The sequence below is a fragment of the Hippocampus zosterae genome, chromosome 13 (assembly GCF_025434085.1).
Source record: "Hippocampus zosterae strain Florida chromosome 13, ASM2543408v3, whole genome shotgun sequence".
In the NCBI taxonomy this organism is placed as follows: domain Eukaryota; kingdom Metazoa; phylum Chordata; class Actinopteri; order Syngnathiformes; family Syngnathidae; genus Hippocampus; species Hippocampus zosterae.
Window position 1 is genome coordinate 11,941,488 of NC_067463.1, and position 17,757 is coordinate 11,959,244.

At 41.4% G+C, this 17,757-nt stretch overlaps 1 protein-coding gene across 8 annotated transcripts in view; it reads left to right on the forward strand.

Moving 5' to 3' along the window:
* apbb2b (amyloid beta (A4) precursor protein-binding, family B, member 2b) overlaps positions 1 to 17,757 on the forward strand; it is a 71,800-nt gene that overhangs the window by 38,493 nt on the left and 15,550 nt on the right. For 2 of the 8 annotated variants that reach the window (XM_052084312.1, XM_052084311.1), the window contains 7 exons: positions 2,976 to 3,963; positions 11,674 to 11,921; positions 13,893 to 14,018; positions 14,833 to 14,904; positions 15,207 to 15,257; positions 16,785 to 16,870; positions 17,175 to 17,235. In XM_052084312.1, coding sequence (XP_051940272.1) covers positions 2,976 to 3,963; positions 11,674 to 11,921; positions 13,893 to 14,018; positions 14,833 to 14,904; positions 15,207 to 15,257; positions 16,785 to 16,870; positions 17,175 to 17,235 — 1,632 coding nt within the window. Of the gene's footprint in view, positions 1 to 1,194; positions 1,256 to 2,975; positions 3,964 to 4,553; positions 4,758 to 7,017; positions 7,169 to 11,673; positions 11,922 to 13,892; positions 14,019 to 14,832; positions 14,905 to 15,206; positions 15,258 to 16,784; positions 16,871 to 17,174; positions 17,236 to 17,757 lie in introns of those variants that run through there. The other 6 variants (XM_052084314.1, XM_052084313.1, XM_052084318.1 and 3 more) reach the window with 6 other exon arrangements.

A 17,757-nucleotide genomic window follows, 5' to 3' on the forward strand; every position in this document is an offset into this window, starting at 1 on the left:
ATTTTAGAACACTTAACGCAGGCTTGGAAAGAAATGCATTACAGATTTTCATGAACGTTTGTTGGGATTTTGAATAAAGAGAACTTGAATTACCCAATCAATTTAGGGTTAAAGCTATAGATACAGGAATTTATTCATGTTCAATGAATGTAGCATAACCGTGCAGAAATATAATCACGCTACCCTTCAGTTCATCGTCCTCCATTAACTTGAAACCAGCGATCCTTAATCCTTGGTGGAGGTCAGTACTCCACTTAGTGACACTCTTGTTACATATATATATATACTGACATTGAATAGTGATTCAGCCTTTTGCCCTCTTTGGGGATACAAAATCATTTCCTTCCGGTGCTCACAAGACGTTGTCTTTTTTTTTTTCTTTATTTGTAAGTATGACTTTATATTACTTCCCGCGAGGAAAATTGTTTCGTTAGTGCCAGAGAAATACACCAGCAATACATCGCCAACTTGTAGGGAAAGGACAAAGAAGTGGTTATGCAGCTGTGTCGTTAGCTTGAAAATTTGGGGGACTTTGGAGGTGCTCAGGAAGCATTTGCAATCCAACCATGTCGTGGTATGTAAGTGTGTGGTCCACATGTCTGCATGTGTTGGGATTCAGAGCAGTATTAAAACCAATCTTCTGGTCCTCAAGCCATGCGCTACCTCCTTCCTTAATCAACATAGGGTCAATAGTAACTAACAATTACAAATGAACTCATCTTACTCAACATGTCCACAAATGCACATTTACAGCTATTGATTTGTATTTACCAAAGTGGCTCAAATGACCATGACACCACACAATGTTAGGAATGTCCCCAGACTCTCTAGGGCCGAGAGGAAACAAATAAAAAGATTCCTTACTTTTTGGTAAATACCAGCCTCTGTTTTTATTCTGCAATGCGATGCACGGTTTTGCTTCAAGGGAGAAACTTGGCATTCGGTCACACATCTGAATTTATTGTGCACAATATGCTGAATAGTGATGCAAAGAGGTCACCTTGGATTGATTGGTACTTCATCCTCTACATTTTTAAATGCGGTGTTAAGAACAGCTGTGCCTTCTCCATCGGAGCCTGCTGATGAATTTGGTCCCTGAGGGGTCCCTGAGACTTGACATTTTTCACATTCTTCTACTGATCATTCCTCCGTTGCTTTTTTCCCCCCCCTCCTAGGTGGTGTTCATATGTGCAGCTGAGTTTGCTGAACCCTGAACCGTAACCAGCGCATGCTCTATGAACTGACCTCCTGTCAGGTACAAAAAAATGGACGCACACGCATGCACACACAGACATACACCGGCACACATGGTTTCACGCATGCTATGTTTGCGTTAGGGATTTAAATGAAATGAGGACCTCCAGGCTTGCACCCCCACCGCTCAATGTTTAAGTATACAGATAACGATTCAGCTCGAGGGTGTAGGGTGAAAGTACATCCACACTTACTGATACAAAAAGAGTCAATGTCCCGATGAGCAGTTGAGCACTATTCTCTATTTAATCTTGGGCAAATAAATCTCAAACCTTGCAATTCAGTGCTGACCAACACATAATAAGAAATCTTGACTTCTCTGCTGCTATAATTATTCCTGACACATTGAACTCTTCAGTGCATACTCATTTTCTTTTCCTGCACATGAAACATCCATCCATCCATTTCTTAATCTGTTTATCCTCACATGGGTCATGCGTGTGCTGGAGCCTAACCCAGCTGTCTTCGGGCAATAGGCGGGGTACACCCTTAACTGGTTGCCAGCCAATCGCAAGGCACACAGAGACAAACAACTATCCGCGCTCACACTCAATTTAGAGTCCTCCATTAACGTGCTATTGCATGTTTTTTGGAATGTGGGCGGAAACGGGAGTACCCGTAGAAAACCCACGCAGGCAAGGGGAGAACATGCCAGCTCTACACAGGAAGGCCGCAGCTGGAATTGAATCCTGCACCTCTGTATTGTAAGGCCGGCGTGCTTATCCGTCATCCATTGTACTGCCCCACATGAAGCATGACTTAACTTTTGAGTTTCTAGAAAAAGACACGCTGTATTTATGGAAGGATGTTACTTTTGTTGTGCATTACTCCCCAAACTGCTTATTTTGTTGCAGAGTCTCAACAATTTATGGGTTTTAAAACACATACTGGTGCGCATTACTCATCCCAGCAGGTTTACAAACTTGGCGACCCCTTAAACTTGAGCGGCAACACCTAATGCAAGAGATTTCGACACTATTCCCCGAAGTATCCGCTGGATTTATTACCTCTGCCAACGAGGTTATGTTTCCATTCATTTTATTTATTAGTGTGCAACTTCTTGCCTCGAGTTTTTGATACAATCGATCAACATGGATTGTTTTAATGAATAGATAATCTTCCAGTTGCAGGAAGACTTTATATTTTGAGATCTAGTTTAGATGAAATTGAGAGGGTCTTTCACACGCACACGGGTAATGAACATATTTTCCCCCCTCAGTTGTTTTTATACTTTTTATAATCCGCGGGGACTTGGAAACACAACTCGCACTCTATTTGATATGTATTTGCTTTGCATACCATGCAGAGAACCCAGATTACAAAAATACACACAGTCAGTTCCCCTCGACCCGAGATTAGGCGCTTAGAAGTTGATGTTTACATTCAGCATCGGTAGAAGTCAAGAGTTGAAGAAATTTCCCACCGCTCTTTCATGACCTTTATCCCTGTAATGGTGGAAAGTAAAATACCCCAAATAAAAATGACCATTCAAAAGAAAACAAATCGTGATTTGAAAAGTTGCTCAATTTATGCGGGAAAGATTCATTGACAAACCAAAATTCTGTTTGATTTGCACCGGATTAGACTTCATTTGCGATTTAATTTGGAAAACCCCATCAAATACTGAAGTCTTTGCGTCGTAATACTAATCGGAACCGAACGGACAAAAGTAGCAAATGTTTCTTCGAGTGCATTTATTTTTGGCGTCCTTTCTCTTTCAGTGGATCGATCTGACTGCCACGATGATGTCAGTAGACGTGACCAATCGCAATGGCCCCTCTGCCAAACCTCCAACGTCGCTCAGCCTGCGCTCCTCCCACAACCAGCTCCTCAGCAGTGATGTCATCACACAAGGGTCATCCACGCCGCCCAAGTGTCGCAAAAAATATGCCCTCACAAATATCCAGACTGCCATGGGCCTCGGGGAGGCGGTGCCACCTTCGTCATCACCTTCACAACTGGTGACCCCCAACAATCCCAAGGTTGCCAAGAACGGAGTCAACCAGCTCCGTAAAGCTGGACAGGATCACAATAAAAATACTACAGACCTCAAGGTAAGCGACCTTGATGGTAATTCAGAAATCCTGACGGAGGATCCGAGTGTTAAGACACCCGAGGAGCCTGAAGGTCATGTGGAGGTTGTTGCCGAGCTGCACCCAAACGGTAACTCTGACCCTGAGTCGGAACAAAGGTCAGAATCAGAGAGCGGGTGCAAGGTGAACACGGCCGTCGATCTCAAACTCAACGGCAACTCGGGAGAGATTGTTTATGACTTCAACATTCACGCGGAGCAAAGCGACAACATCAACATCCTTTTGGAGAAGGAACTAAAGTCCCTGATGAAGGCTGAGGACGATGAGGTGGCGGAGGAAGATCAAGATGACGAGAAGAAAGCGCTTTTGTTGACCAAGAGCGAATCTCCCTTGAATACCTCGCCCGCTCTGGAGATCATCTCAGACCTCCACTCTAAGGACTCCCCTGTGCCCCCTCCACCTTTCCCACCCAAACAGGCCAGTCCAGAGGACACACCCCTACTCTCGGTGGCTTCCTGCTCCTCCTCTTCCTCGTCCTCTCCAGAGACTAAGAAAGACAGAAGGACCGGTGCAAAGACGGACTGCGCTCTGAACCGTATCCAGAATTTGAACCCCAGCGATGAAGAGTTGAGTTGGACCACTTTGTCCCAGGAGAGCAACTCCCCCGAGGTGACAGGTAAACGCATCTTTTGATGTAGACTTCTGTCTTTGGAGGTTTGCTTTGGTTTAACGATCCCTGTGCCGTTCATCTGTTTATGGGGACTTTATTTGTGCACATATGCCCAATTTGGGACATTGCTGAAACAGAATAATAACAACCCAAGTCTGCAGGAAATCCCCCACAATCCCTCTGGGACAGCAAATTCTTCCATAGCCTCAAGGGTGTTTAACCATTTAGACTGCGGACTGTTTCAATCTGCGTCCTGCTCCCTGTTCATGTCTGCATGCAGACCAGTAATGAGTTCAATTTGGAGCAAGCTTAATCTCTCATTGCCTTTTTTCTCAATTGCCACATTTCATATTCCTGAGAGATGACAAATTTTAGATCCTGATAATCCTCACATCTTAATTCATCTTTTTTTTTTTTTATAATACCGCTTGTCTTTATTAAGGTCACAGGTGAGCTATACCAGCTGACTTTGAGCGAGAGGCCCGGAATGGTTCTCAGTAAATCACTTACCTTAATTCTTAACATGTAATTATACAACTACTTTTTTAAAGAAATCAGTTGCTGAGGCCCAAATCCTTGAGTTGCAATTTGGCTTTATGTGCACCGCTTTTATCCGCCTTACAGGAATTCATTTCAAAAGTTGCTCTTTATCGCCCATTTTGGTAAGGATTTTACCACAGCTGGAATATCAGTAGACCTCTTTTGCCAGTTCACTCCTCTTTCTTCAAACCTTTGGGAATTTATTGATCTTGATATTGGCGGCAAAGTATTTCTGACCCATAATGACAGCAGTAACTCAGGTCAGTGGTCAGATTTTAGCTCCATGGTCCTTGACAACTCCTTTATGGTGGATTTTATTTTTCTTTCAACAAAAGCAAGCAAGACATTGAACTCTACTTTGAATGCTAGTTGATTAAGGAGGCTTGATCTATGTCGAGTTAGATTGATAGCTAGTCAGCAGCCCTCCACTGATAATGAACCTGACTGACCTTTGATTGATAATACATCAAGATGCTTCACCTTGTTCGAGAGATAATCAGATCATTTAATCCTTAATTCCGAAGTGATGGCTGTTTACTAAATTTTCCATGACTTGATAATCAATCCTTTTTTATTATTATTTTTTTTTGCAGTTTGTCATTTATTTTCAATTCATTTTCTAATCTCTCTGAATGTTCTGACCTCCATGCCTGTGTTGTTTTGAGCACAATACAGCGCTGCCCTGAGGCCATTTTGAAGTTCTGCTTGGACGTCGTTCGATCCAATAATACAGCAATAACACAATAAAAATGTGGCACATATCATGTTGTTTCTTGTGTTTTAGACACGAGCAAACTGAATCTACAGAGCCTCTCCCGCTTTCAGCTAAATCCATTTTACCGTACAATTTTCCCCAACCAATTCCACATAACCTTCTTAATGATCAATTTATTGATTAACTAATTAGGATGCCCATCCATAGTGCCCATTTAATTGATGAAATGAATGAGAGGAACTGTAATTGAAAGTTTTGACTGCATCACATGAGCTACATGATGATTTCTTGCCGTCCGCTTGTGTTTGTCAGCGTTGTAGAAAAAAATCTTGCCGCTCATGTCAGTTGGGCCTTTAAAAGACTCTTATTGTTGTCGATCCCATCCGTCTATTTGTTAGTGGCCTGTGACATGAGTGCGGCAGTACACCAGGCTGTCAGCCTTTCTGAGTTATGAGGCCAACGTGCTGTTTAATTTCCCCCACAATACCTCTTGTCTTACCCTCTGGTGCCTCGGTGGATTCTTTTGCATTCTAGTGAACCACAAAATTTTGTGACGCCGTCGGGTGCTGAGTAACTGCTTATAACAGGAACATACTTTATATGCTGCATTAAAACGCTGTAAGGAATGGTGAATATTCCTTTGACACACTGGAGAGAAGATTGCTTTGAACAACCCCACAAAATTTGAATGTTTAAAAAAAAACAAGTACTGTATGTGAAATGGGTCCTTAAAATGGTGAAAAATCAAACCATTCTCTCCGCTGTCAAACACTGTGAGGAGAAAAGACCCTGCTCAACTGTCAAATGTCAGTCAAATTACCGTTATGCTGAACTAGAAAAATGGATTCCATTTCGTCAAGGATCTCTTTTTTGCTCACGCCAAGTGTGAATGTTTTCAAATGAAGTTTGAAAACTATGCTTTCTTCCCATAATTACCGGTAATCTATAAAGCATTTTTTTGCACTGTATATTCTTTTAGTAATCTTAGTAAGATACTGTTTATTTCTTTACATTTTTCTTGAAATGTCATTCGATCTTTTGGTAAGGTATGGTTCACATCATGAATGGATGAATGGAAATATGAGCTCATTATGTCAAGTTGATGGAATTGAAAACAATGGAGAAACGGTGTTGTACTCGTCAGAAGTCATCATCTTCCGGATTGTTTTCTGAAGAATATCTTTCTTGAATTTATTGACATTTTACTCACAGTTGTCCGTACATCCCATCTGGCTGTGTGTGAGGCTGAAAAAGCAGTGTTGTTTTCCCAGGTATGTGTCGGATTCCTCTCGGGATGTTGCGGCTTCTCAGGGGCTGTATGACAGCGCTTTTGCACTAGGGAGCCAAAACACACAAGCACAAACATGCGCGCGTGCGCACACACGGACACACACAGTCATGCATGGTTTAACAAAAGGTCTGAAAACATTCTACGACACTGCCAAGATAATTTAATGTTTGGTTTTACTGCCTTTGTAAACCGCGATGACTTCAACAGACAGATTGTAATCTTCGTCACTGCTCCTCAACCTCGATGAGCATGAACGATGACCTGAGGGTTCCGAGGGCAACCGTGTGAGGTGAAGACTTTTGCAATCAATATTTCATGAGGATGAGTAAGACAGACGTTGGAGCGGAGTTGGGATTGTTCGTGTGTGCGCGCATGGCAAACTGAAACATACTGTCAGCTCCATCTCTTGCCATCTCTCTTGTTGGCTTCTCTCCCCCCTTTCGTCGTGTTCTCCCTCCCTCGCCTCTCCAGTCCTCGTCACCCTCTCTCTTGCACTGCCCCCCCCCCCCTCACCCCATTGCTGTCCTCTCTCCTCTCTGTCTGAGGTTGTGTGTGTGTGTTTGGCAACAGCTCTGGGTTTTCATGCCGTACAAGGCAGCTGGCAAACCACAGTATGATGCTGGGGAAAGACTACATGCTTGCCATTGTCATTGTCAATTATGAGGGTAGGTTTGTTTCTCGGTCTCTCTGCGACTGTGGGCTCGTTTGAGCTGTGCATGTGTGTCAGGGAGTGAATGGGAGTCCAAGTTTTATTACCAAGGCAGATTTCTGAATACCTGCTGTTTGTGTGTGTGCTCCTGGTATTAAGTATGTATTAATCGGATTAATGCAGTTTGTTTCTGTGTGTGTATTTATATTTTTATATTTTTCAGTTTTGCGACACAAGCTCTCCCTTTCCCCTTACACTCAACTCGCCACAGAGCTGGCTGCATGCTAACTGTAGCTAATGTGGCTAAATGGAAAGAGCGCATATTTGTATGAGCAACGCAGGTGCATGCTCGCAATGAGTCTCGGTGGCGTCATGCTCAGACTTCAAATCCCGTGACGACCCACATGGAGGGATGCTGCCCGAATGTGACGGTGCAAACTTTGAAGCACGATGCAGCCTTCGAGCCAAGGCTGTTGGAGCTTTCTGTCTCTGACATTCTGTTCTCTCTCATTTGCTCTCTGACTCTCTCGCTCTCCTGAGTGTTTATATGCCTAATCCACATCCACTTGTCACCTCATCTCACACCAGTACCCTCTCTGCAGACACTTATACTTTGACGCTCTGACCTATTTTTGCTTTCCGTAGGCGAGTACCAGAAGCTCCTACTTTTACTGTAGCCCCCTTTTCCAGAATCCAAATCAGCACAAGGTGGTAGATTCTTTTGGCAGAGGACAAAAAGTCAAGACCCGTGTTTTTATGGTTGACGATCATATGTCTCCCTCTCTGAGCATCCTTACTTTCCATTAGGCTTGTGCTTGTAAAAATCTGTAAGAGCATTTGAGTAGACTTGGAGAGCACCTTGATGAAGAACTTATGGCGGGGCAGTGAGAAGTGAATAATTGAATACGACAGACATGTCGAGGTCGTCCGTCGTCCGTCATTTTATCTGGAGCTGTTGAGTACTCTTCAGGGTTATTACTCGGGTTCAAATTATAACCAAGGCTTTGTTGGGGTCTCTGCAATTTTAGTAGTGCATGAAAGGGCATACTTGCTTGTGTGCATTTCCGCTTGTACACACAAATAAGACTATAACATAAGGAGAAAAAAAACTGGTTGGCTAGAGTACAACATAACACTACAGAGAAAAAAAAGTTCAAATCCACTGAGTGGAAACGGCGTAAACCAAAATTGTCCTGGAAATGGATTTTTTGTTTTTCCTACGATGTTTTACCTTACTGGTGAATGTACAGTAATTGGTAGCTTGATGATATGGCAATCCTGTCATTCCTGACTGAAAATAGTGGGTTTTCTTATGTCTCATTATCATGAATACTACCATGACATGGAAAATGCATTGCACAACATTTGAGGAGGAAAAATTAATTGTTTTATGCACGACGACTCTTTGCACTGAAAAATGTAGTCAAAGCATTTGTTTTGAATAATGGCGCTTTCATATTTACATTTGAGCAGTGGAATATATTCATACTTTAATTGGTTCAATGAAAAAAAAAAACAACGTACTGTATTCACATATTTTGTCCATACTAAAAATTGCATTTTTGTCGCAAGTCTCGTTAAGAAGTGCATGGTCTTAGATGCGCCCCCTTCCATCATTTAACTTGACCATCCCTCTTTTAGACGATTCAATGCTTCCAACATTCTGGGAACAGTTTTAAAATGACCTTTTTTCCCCAGCATGAATCTTACACTAGTTAGCTAGATAGATGATAAATGGAATGAGGGTCCAAATGCAAGATCTAGAGTGCCAGAAGATGGTGTCTAGCTCGTGCGTGTTCAAGCCTTCGAGTGATTTCTTTGGCTAAACAACACGAACTTAACTGAACACACCAGTTTGTGTGCGAGCAAGTGCCTACATTTCATTCGAGCCCAAGCCTGTTAAGGCCATCACTATGACATATCACCTGCTGTCTTGGACACGACCCCTCAGGCTGCGTTTCATCAGCTTGGTCAGCACATTAAAGGCTCTCTGTCACACTTGCCCTCGCGCGCTCTCTCTTGCTCTCTCTTCCCCTCTTCTTTTCTCTCTCTCTCTCTCTCTCTCTCTTGCTCTTTGCTCTCTATTTTAACTCTTTCTCACTCTCTCGCTCCCGCTCCTTCCCCCCTTTCTCTCACTCCGTTTTTCTCTCCTCACTCTCTCCCTCTCCTTCCCTTGTTCGCTCTTTCTCTCTTTCTGTATTTCCTGTTTTTCTCTCTCGCTCTCTTGCTCATTCTCCTTTGCCTACTTGCTCAAACTCAGTCTCTCATTCTCCCAGTCACTGTCCTGCATCATCCAGTGGTCTTTCAAATATTTTAGTTGGGTTGTTTAGCAAAATGATGAGAAAAAAAAATCTACAAACTTCAACCACAATGATAAAAGTATTGTTGAATTAACAACGATCTGACATCATATTACTCATTGCTCCACAAAAACATTGAATGGAAGTTATGTTGGATCCTATTTGATTGGTGTAACGAACAAAGTCTTGGATGAGAGTGTGTGAGTGAATTGCCGCCTTTTGGCGTTTTTAACCATCTTCTCGAAGTTCACTAGCACCATAATGCTATCAACAGCTGTGAACGTGTAAATGTTGTTCGATACTTTCCGACGAACAGACCTTTTATAAGAGATGTGAATGCTATAAGAGTGATTTAAAGTTTGCATTTCATCACCACACTATGTCAGTGTGGGTGTTTGTGTCATCTTGGTACCTGCTGTATTTCCTCCAAATGTGTCGCTGTCAAATAAATTACGTCAGCTAGCTGCTCCGCGTCGTGGAGATGCACTCTTTATGCTACTGATATGTTTAAATCGCAGCGTACATTCTCAGCCTGCTCTGACATCTGCAATGAATCAAGACAACTTTGTTGGCCATCCCAAAAAGAAACCAAACAAAAAATAAAAATAACAGATGTCCTCTGCCATCACATGGGCCGCATTCAAGCTGAGGTTTGCAAAAATGATGTCATTTCCTTTTTGCTTATTTTGGCAGATTTCACCGATGTTGGGAAACAAAATGCCGCACAAGTGAGAGCTTATGAGCGCATAAAGAAAAAGTTTTCAAGCAGCAATCTTCTGTAAAACAAGCTTATGCCTGCTTTCCGCTTTTATTAGAAACACATACAAATGGCGTCTTGGAAACATCATCATGTTAGTTTTTCCACCATGAAATCAGTCTCAGTATGGCTCTTGCTAGCAATACAAACAGCTAATTTTCCCATCACAAATGTTAGACATAACTTCTAAAAAGTCCAATGCGTACAATAAGACGATACAATAAATGTATGTAAAAATACTTTTCCAAAAATGACTAAAGCAGGAGTAAGGGAGAGTCTGTTGCCGTCCTCCGCTATATTGTGAATCATTGTTCATGCCCATGTTATACTTTTTTTTTTTTTCTTGTGTGTATTTACAGTTTACTTATTGATTGTAAATCACTCTCATGTGGGATAGGAAAACCACAATCCTTGATGCACCTTTTTTTGGCCATTTATTGACTGCACAGCAGCAAAACTCAAGCGCAGTCGCACAATAGCTTGTGTCGGCCACAGCTCATCACCTAGTCACACCTCAACCCAACAGGCCCCGCCTTTTAGAGGCACATGCACAGATGCTACAATGCATGCATTATTTTCTAAACTTTTTATACTTACAATTATTTTTTGTGTTCAAATACAACCCTTGGGTCCTTCAAATGGAAAAAAACCCCTAAGTTACGCATTTTACAATTTTTGTAACGATGTATTTTGTGTTATACAAACATTTTTTTCAAACACTCTATATATATATATATATATATATATATATATATATATATATATATATAGTGTTTATTAGTTCTTTGGGATTTTTTATTCTTTATTTTTTGCAAAAGGAAAAAAGAAATTGTCTCTGGAGGTCCCAACCAAGCCCTACTAACAATCCCGACCGGGCGTGTTCATGTAAAATGCATTGGTTTGAAGCCTCCTGCAAAAAGGCAAACTCATTTGCGATCCTCTGGCGCCACCTATAAGTTGCACAATTGGAATGACCTAAACCCATCAATGTGGCATGCATACGTCTGTCCAAGCGAAAACAAAGCGATTGACGTAAAACTCACGTGAAATGCGTGTTTACACATTAGGTTTACGATGCATTCAAAAATATGATTTATAATGGGTCTCTATGGTGCAAAATATGTAAATTGTGAAGATTACGGAATCAAAACATTTTTTTATTATTGCTGCAATGCCTGAGAATTATCAGCCGGTGACGTCATGAAATTTAGGCCATTTTAGAACCCCCCCCCCCCCCATACGTTTCAGCTCTCTCGTGTTTTTCCGAATGCCTTTGCCTTTGATTCAAAGACATAATTTTACATTTATCGCAAGCGGTGGACTACGAGGGTTAAAAAGTGTGTTTATAACTTTAATAACTTTAAATGTGTGTTTGAAAATCACCTAATTTCACCTGTCCACCATTATGCTTATTGACTTGTTTACCCTAATTTCTGTTAGGTAACGTCTTTCCTTTTTTTTCAGCAGATATCTGGAATGAGCAGTCATTCCAAACGGACCCGGATCTGCCACCTGGATGGAAAAAGATAACAGACATGGCGGGTATCTACTACTGGCACATTCCCACGGGCGCTACCCAATGGGAGAGACCCGCCACCCACCTTACACCCCATGGACAGACAGAACCCGACGCACCTGGAGACCACAAATGCTCGACACCACGTAAACAATCGCTTGGTTCACTCAGCCCCTCCCTCACTCCTGACCAAGAGGTGAGTGAATGGAGAATGCAAACATGTATGCCAAGTTAACCTTGTTTTGGACAAACCCCTCATTTAATTCTCTTTTGTGCTTAATGTAATGATCAACATCTGGTTTGAGGAAACCTGACAAATGTGGTTTAAAGCTTATTGCAAAGTAATCAGGGCAGAAAATGGATAGGTCTTTGAGGAATAATTAAAATGCCATGAGGAAAATTATTGTCTCGTAGTTTTAGCTTCTGATACCTATTAGTCAACTGTGCATGCAGTGAATTGAAAGTAGTTCCTGATATTCATCACTCTTCCATGTGTGAAATCATATTTTCATGACTCATAACATTAGGCATACAAGCACAATCTAAGCTCCAATGCAAGAGCTCTATTAATTGTGCTTCTATATAGATGAGACTGGTGGTTGTAAGTCACTGTACCGCATCTTACCGAGAGCTGGGTCTTGTATTTCGGAGTCCTTATTTAATGACGGTAAACCTCCACTTTTTGGCGATTTGACGGATTCACGGATTGAGCAATTAAAAAATGAAATAAATATTTTCAGGTTGATGTCATTTTTCTATTTAGCCCGAAGATGCCAGACTCTGACTAAGAGCAAAATTAGTAATTTGTGTTGTATGTATGTCTGTGCCAACTGTCTTGGCTGATGATTTTTGTAGGTCATGTAAGTGCTTGTGTATTTAGCTCGGGAGGTTAGCGGAAATAATGGAGTCTTTGCCTCGTGTATGGTTTTGCGCTGCCGAGTGGCCATTAACCCCTTAAAGCGAGCTCAAGCTAACAAATGACAAAGGTCCCGTTTAGCATTTGTCAACTGGTGTTATCTGATTGTGCAGCGGTGACTTCCGGTGCCACTTTGCTGAATCAAACAATCTATAAGCCATTTTTAAGGGGAATCTCGTGAAATGAGTTTTATGTGATATTTAAGTGTTCTGGGTCGATTAGTTTGTGGTATACTTATGGCTACTTTAAACTATTTATACAGGCAATTACGATTTTTTTTTTTTTTTACGGGACTTCAACCACTTGCAGAGAAGGTCATCTTCTATTCCCCACAAATCGTGGGCGATAGATCAGAGCGGCAACATATTTTCAATGATTCTCAGTTCTATGCAGTGCAGATCTACACAACTCTACACTAAAATCCTAAATACATTATAAAATACTGTATGACCTTGTCGATCAAAAACTGACCACTATCTTATGATTGTATATGATTGTGCAGTTTTACCGTATTGGCCCGAATATAAGACGACCCTGATTATAAGACGACCCCCTCTTTTTCGAGACTCAAGTTTGAAAAAAAGACTTTTTGGACACCAAATTAATTTTTATACAGAAAATAATTACAGTACATCTGAAACAAATGATTATAACAACATATTTGAGAGGAAAAAGCATGTTATTTTACCTCGATAAAATCTCAATATCTGAACATTTAAATATGTAAACTAAAGTAAAATCATATTCATAAATGAATGGACTCTGGTTTTTGAAATGTAAATTACATCATAACTTCTCAGCTGCCGGTTAACCTGGCCGATCTTTGACCTACTTTTCTCCAGATTGTCACTACGTTTCTGCATTTTCTGTTATCTCTTCTATTATCTTCTTCCCTTTTCCTTCTTACCGTTATTTTTTTAACTTTTCGTCTTCGTGCTCCCGTTATTTTTATTCTTCGTGACAGGAGTTCACTTTGGCCTGGGGAGTCAAGTTCAGAATTCGCTTCAATGATATCTGGCGCCATATAGCGTCCCGAATGGGTCTAATGACTAGACCCCAAATATAGGACGACCCCCACTTTTTCAGTCTTATTTCAATGCAAAAAACACGGTCTTATATTCGTGCATAGTATTTAATAATTTGGTGAGTGAGTGTTTGCATTTAAGACTTCTCGGGAGATATCCGCTGACCTCTCACCGCTTTGCTTTTGCTTGTGCATGTGTTTACCTTTTTTTGTATGTGTGTCTCTAGTTATGTCAGACCGAGGTCTTCTTCAGGGGCTCCACCCGCTCTGGCAGCACCACCTCCGACAGCTCAGTGGAGCCTCTCCACGAACACATTCTGCCAACATGCGGATTTGTCAACAGCTGCTATTTTGTAAGTCAAACTGCATGCGCCTCTTTTCTTGGCCTTGATGGACACGGTCTGAACATGCGGTGAGAATTAGTCTTCATGACCCAATCTCTAGTTTCCTGTGTACCTGACAACAAGAAACAACCTCACAAAGCAGGCAAGCAATGAGAGCAAGGCAGAGAGAAGACTGTCAATAATCCAGTGGCGGAGTAGAACACAAGAAGAGTCAGACAATCAATCAGTCAGTCATGCAGAATGATGGATAGTCACGCAGAGGAAAATAGATTGATAGAGAGCTGGTAGATAAAACATTGACTTAGAACGGATTGACTGAGGTTGGCAGATAGATGGGCCACGATCCATCCAAGCACATCCATCTGCTGGAGGTGTCAATGTTTTCTGCCTCGCATTTCAATGCACCTGCGCGTGCTACATTTAGCCGCTTCATTTCACGTTGTTAGCATAGAAACCTAATTTTGAAAAGCGATTGAAAGGTTTTTACGGTCTAGCCATGGCTACGGCTGTTTCAATCGGTGTAATTCCACATTTGTGCTCTATCTGACGTGCTTGACTAGCGCAGGACAGAGCAGATGAACAGTTTGACAGAAAATTTTAACTTGTGGAACATTCATTTGTTGACATTTGTGTGCGTCACAGCCGTATCGCACACACCTCCCATCTCCTTGGTTAATAATCGGGCAGTGTGGCTGCTGTTGAATCTCTGAAGTTCTAATTTTGATTTGATTTTTTTTTATCACTCACTATTTTACCTATTTTCTTCTTTCGAAACATGGTCGAAATAATGTATCTCATTTGTATGCCTTTTTTTTCTGTATAGCCCCGATCTACATCGATACAGCGGATTTCAGATCAAGAGTGCACCCCCCAGCATCAAGAAGACAAAGACAAGGTGGGAAAAGTTTTTCTTTTGGCACTTTTTTTTCAAATCTTCTGCAGTCATTGAAATTATTGCTGATTGTCATGTATTTTCATATTTTACTAATTCTACGTGGAACGGTGAATGTTCAATAGGAGCAAGGAACGTTTTGGAGCTTAACAGTTTTTCCTGGAGTTGCTCCTCATTGTAACAAACGCCGGTGTGCAGTGAGCAAGTTAGTTAACCGCTTTGTTCTGTCTCTCTCTCCTTGACTCCCCCTCTCAACCTTGACTCCCCAACTATATATGTACTTGTGTTTTAAACGCCATTTATAGAAACACATGTGGGGTGATTTTGGCGGAAAGATTGATAGTGAGGTGTGGAAGGCAAGTATCATGCATTTATTGAGCCTTATCGCCACCTCAAGCTGTGATTGTGTGGATTAATTATCATTAGATGCTCCGCATTAACTACCTGGACAGCATGTGCGAGTTGCAGCTCTAACATCAACCGGACGAGCACACTATTGTCATATGCTTGATGAGCAGAGACATCTCGCAGCTGCAGCACCACACTTGTCTTTCTTGTCTGTTCACTCAACCATCTTCCTGCTGCATAGAAAATGAATGTGTTTGCGCAGACTGTTTGTACATACGACGCAAACTCCCTTTGCTTGATGTCTGAGCATGTCCTGTTACACAAAAGTGCATCATTGCCATCCCCCCATCCAGCCAGAGCACTCTGCTATGCAGTTTGGATGCATGTTTGAATTGAATGTTTAATGGTTTGTGACAATTATTTGTCCTTTTAGCCCTTCTTCCACATGCACGCCGTGGCCTTTTACATATGATGTACAATATTGACATCAAATTGCATTATGGCCTATTTAAAACCGGTGCACAGCAAATTAGGGGTTGAACTATCTGATGCATCGTCGTCAGCAATCCGCGACGTCGCTTTGAGCTTGAAGTTGATTCATCGACCGTCACGTTTTGACTACCTGGGTCCATGGATCAAAGTCAATAAATGTAAAAATGAGATCGGGAGCACAGTCCCTTGCAAAATATCCTCTTCTATCCTCAAAAATAACAAAGGCACCTGCTAACACTGTCAGTCGAACAGCCTGAATCCTCACCCCAGCCCTCAATGCCCTCCTATTACATAAGATAAGATAACATAGATATTACATACATTATTATTAATATTAAATATTATTTTATAGCAATTAGCTTCCTGTGGTTCGTTGTAACGAGGGCCTTTTGTAGGAAAAAGCTGGTCATTATAATGAAGTTTACGTTGTAATAAAGTTGTTGGTTGTAAGCAAAATTGGCAAATGGAAAATGAATTACATGAAATCAGAACTTTGAAATGTAAACATTATAGCTGTGGAAATGTTCGAAACGGGGTTCGACTTTATGATGAGGATGGAGCCAGAGAAAGTTGATAGATGTCGTGACGGAAGAAGACATGAGGGCAGTTGCTGTTTGAGAGGAGGATGAAGGAGGAAGGCGGAGATGAAAAAGATGATGTGCTGTGGCAACCTTTAACAAAATGAGATGAGCCGGAAGGAAAAGAAGATGATTAGAAAAACAAAAAACAAAAATAGACTGTTCTGTGAGGCAGATGTTTTGGAGATATAGAAACACAGTTGTTCTTTTTGGAAATATTTTGAAACTTGACCCAGTGTTTTTTCAAACGTATAAAGAAATATTTGTTCATGGGTTTCTAAAGAGGTGGAGAAAACGCAACATAAAAGCCTGACTCAGGCTTTCTCTATTCATGCACCAGAGTAAAGGATAATAACTGACCTCACCACACAGTATTCATGGTTCCATATGTGAAGAGGGCTTTTAGGTCTTATGTGCATTTTGGTTGTTGTCCTATATTCTGACTAGAATGTTTCTGCACACCAGGACTTGCAGGCGGCCACGGTGAACCCTGACCCCAGCTTAAAGGAGTTTGAGGGTGCAACGCTTCGCTATGCATCACTAAAGTTAAGGTAAAATCACATCAATTTTTCCAAACCATCATACTGTAGTTCTCTCTCTGCTCTTGTGACTCAATTACACAATGTTTCACCTCCATCTGGTTAGTATCTCCTATCTAGTGTTTAATCACTGTTAAATAACTTCAGACGAAGCAGGAAATGTACTCTCCCAGTCAGGGAATGGATGTCTGTTCGTGTAATGACTGCTCTGGTGGATTTGTCTTCAGCAGAGCTAATGCTCGCCACAGCAACACTCCATTACTAATTTTATAACGGCATCACTCCATTCCATAGCTTCTTTTGATGTTCTTTCCAGGAACCGTCCAGCAGTCGAAGAAGACGACTCGAGCAGCGGCAACAGTGATCCACAATCAAAGGTAAAGACTACTTTACCAAACTGAGCCTTCGAAGATGTGTCTGATAGCACCACCTAGTGGTATTAACGAACATTAGCGGCACTTGCTTCCTGTCTGCATTTATTTGCACTTTCTGACTGTTCCACAGACATGTAATCCACCTATTATGCCGCCACGATCACGTTGCAATTAACGAATTCACTCCCAAAGACATATTTATATGAATTTTCACACTTCACACGTTCGACCCCAGATACTTGATACTTAACTTTTCCAAGACTTATGGTGAGAAAAAAAGGGTCTCTAATTGGCTGGTACTGAATGAGTTAAAGAAGACACAAACATGCAATATAACAGCACAGAATTGCACATCATCTGCAGGAGTTTAGAATCAATTTGTACAAAACCCGTTTTCATAAACATATATTTGTCAGAGATGCTGATTATAAGTCATGACAGTCCGATTTGAAGGAGATTATAACAAGAAGATCATTATCAGGATTAGAAAACGGGTGTATTTGCACACTGTAATTACTGCATTTG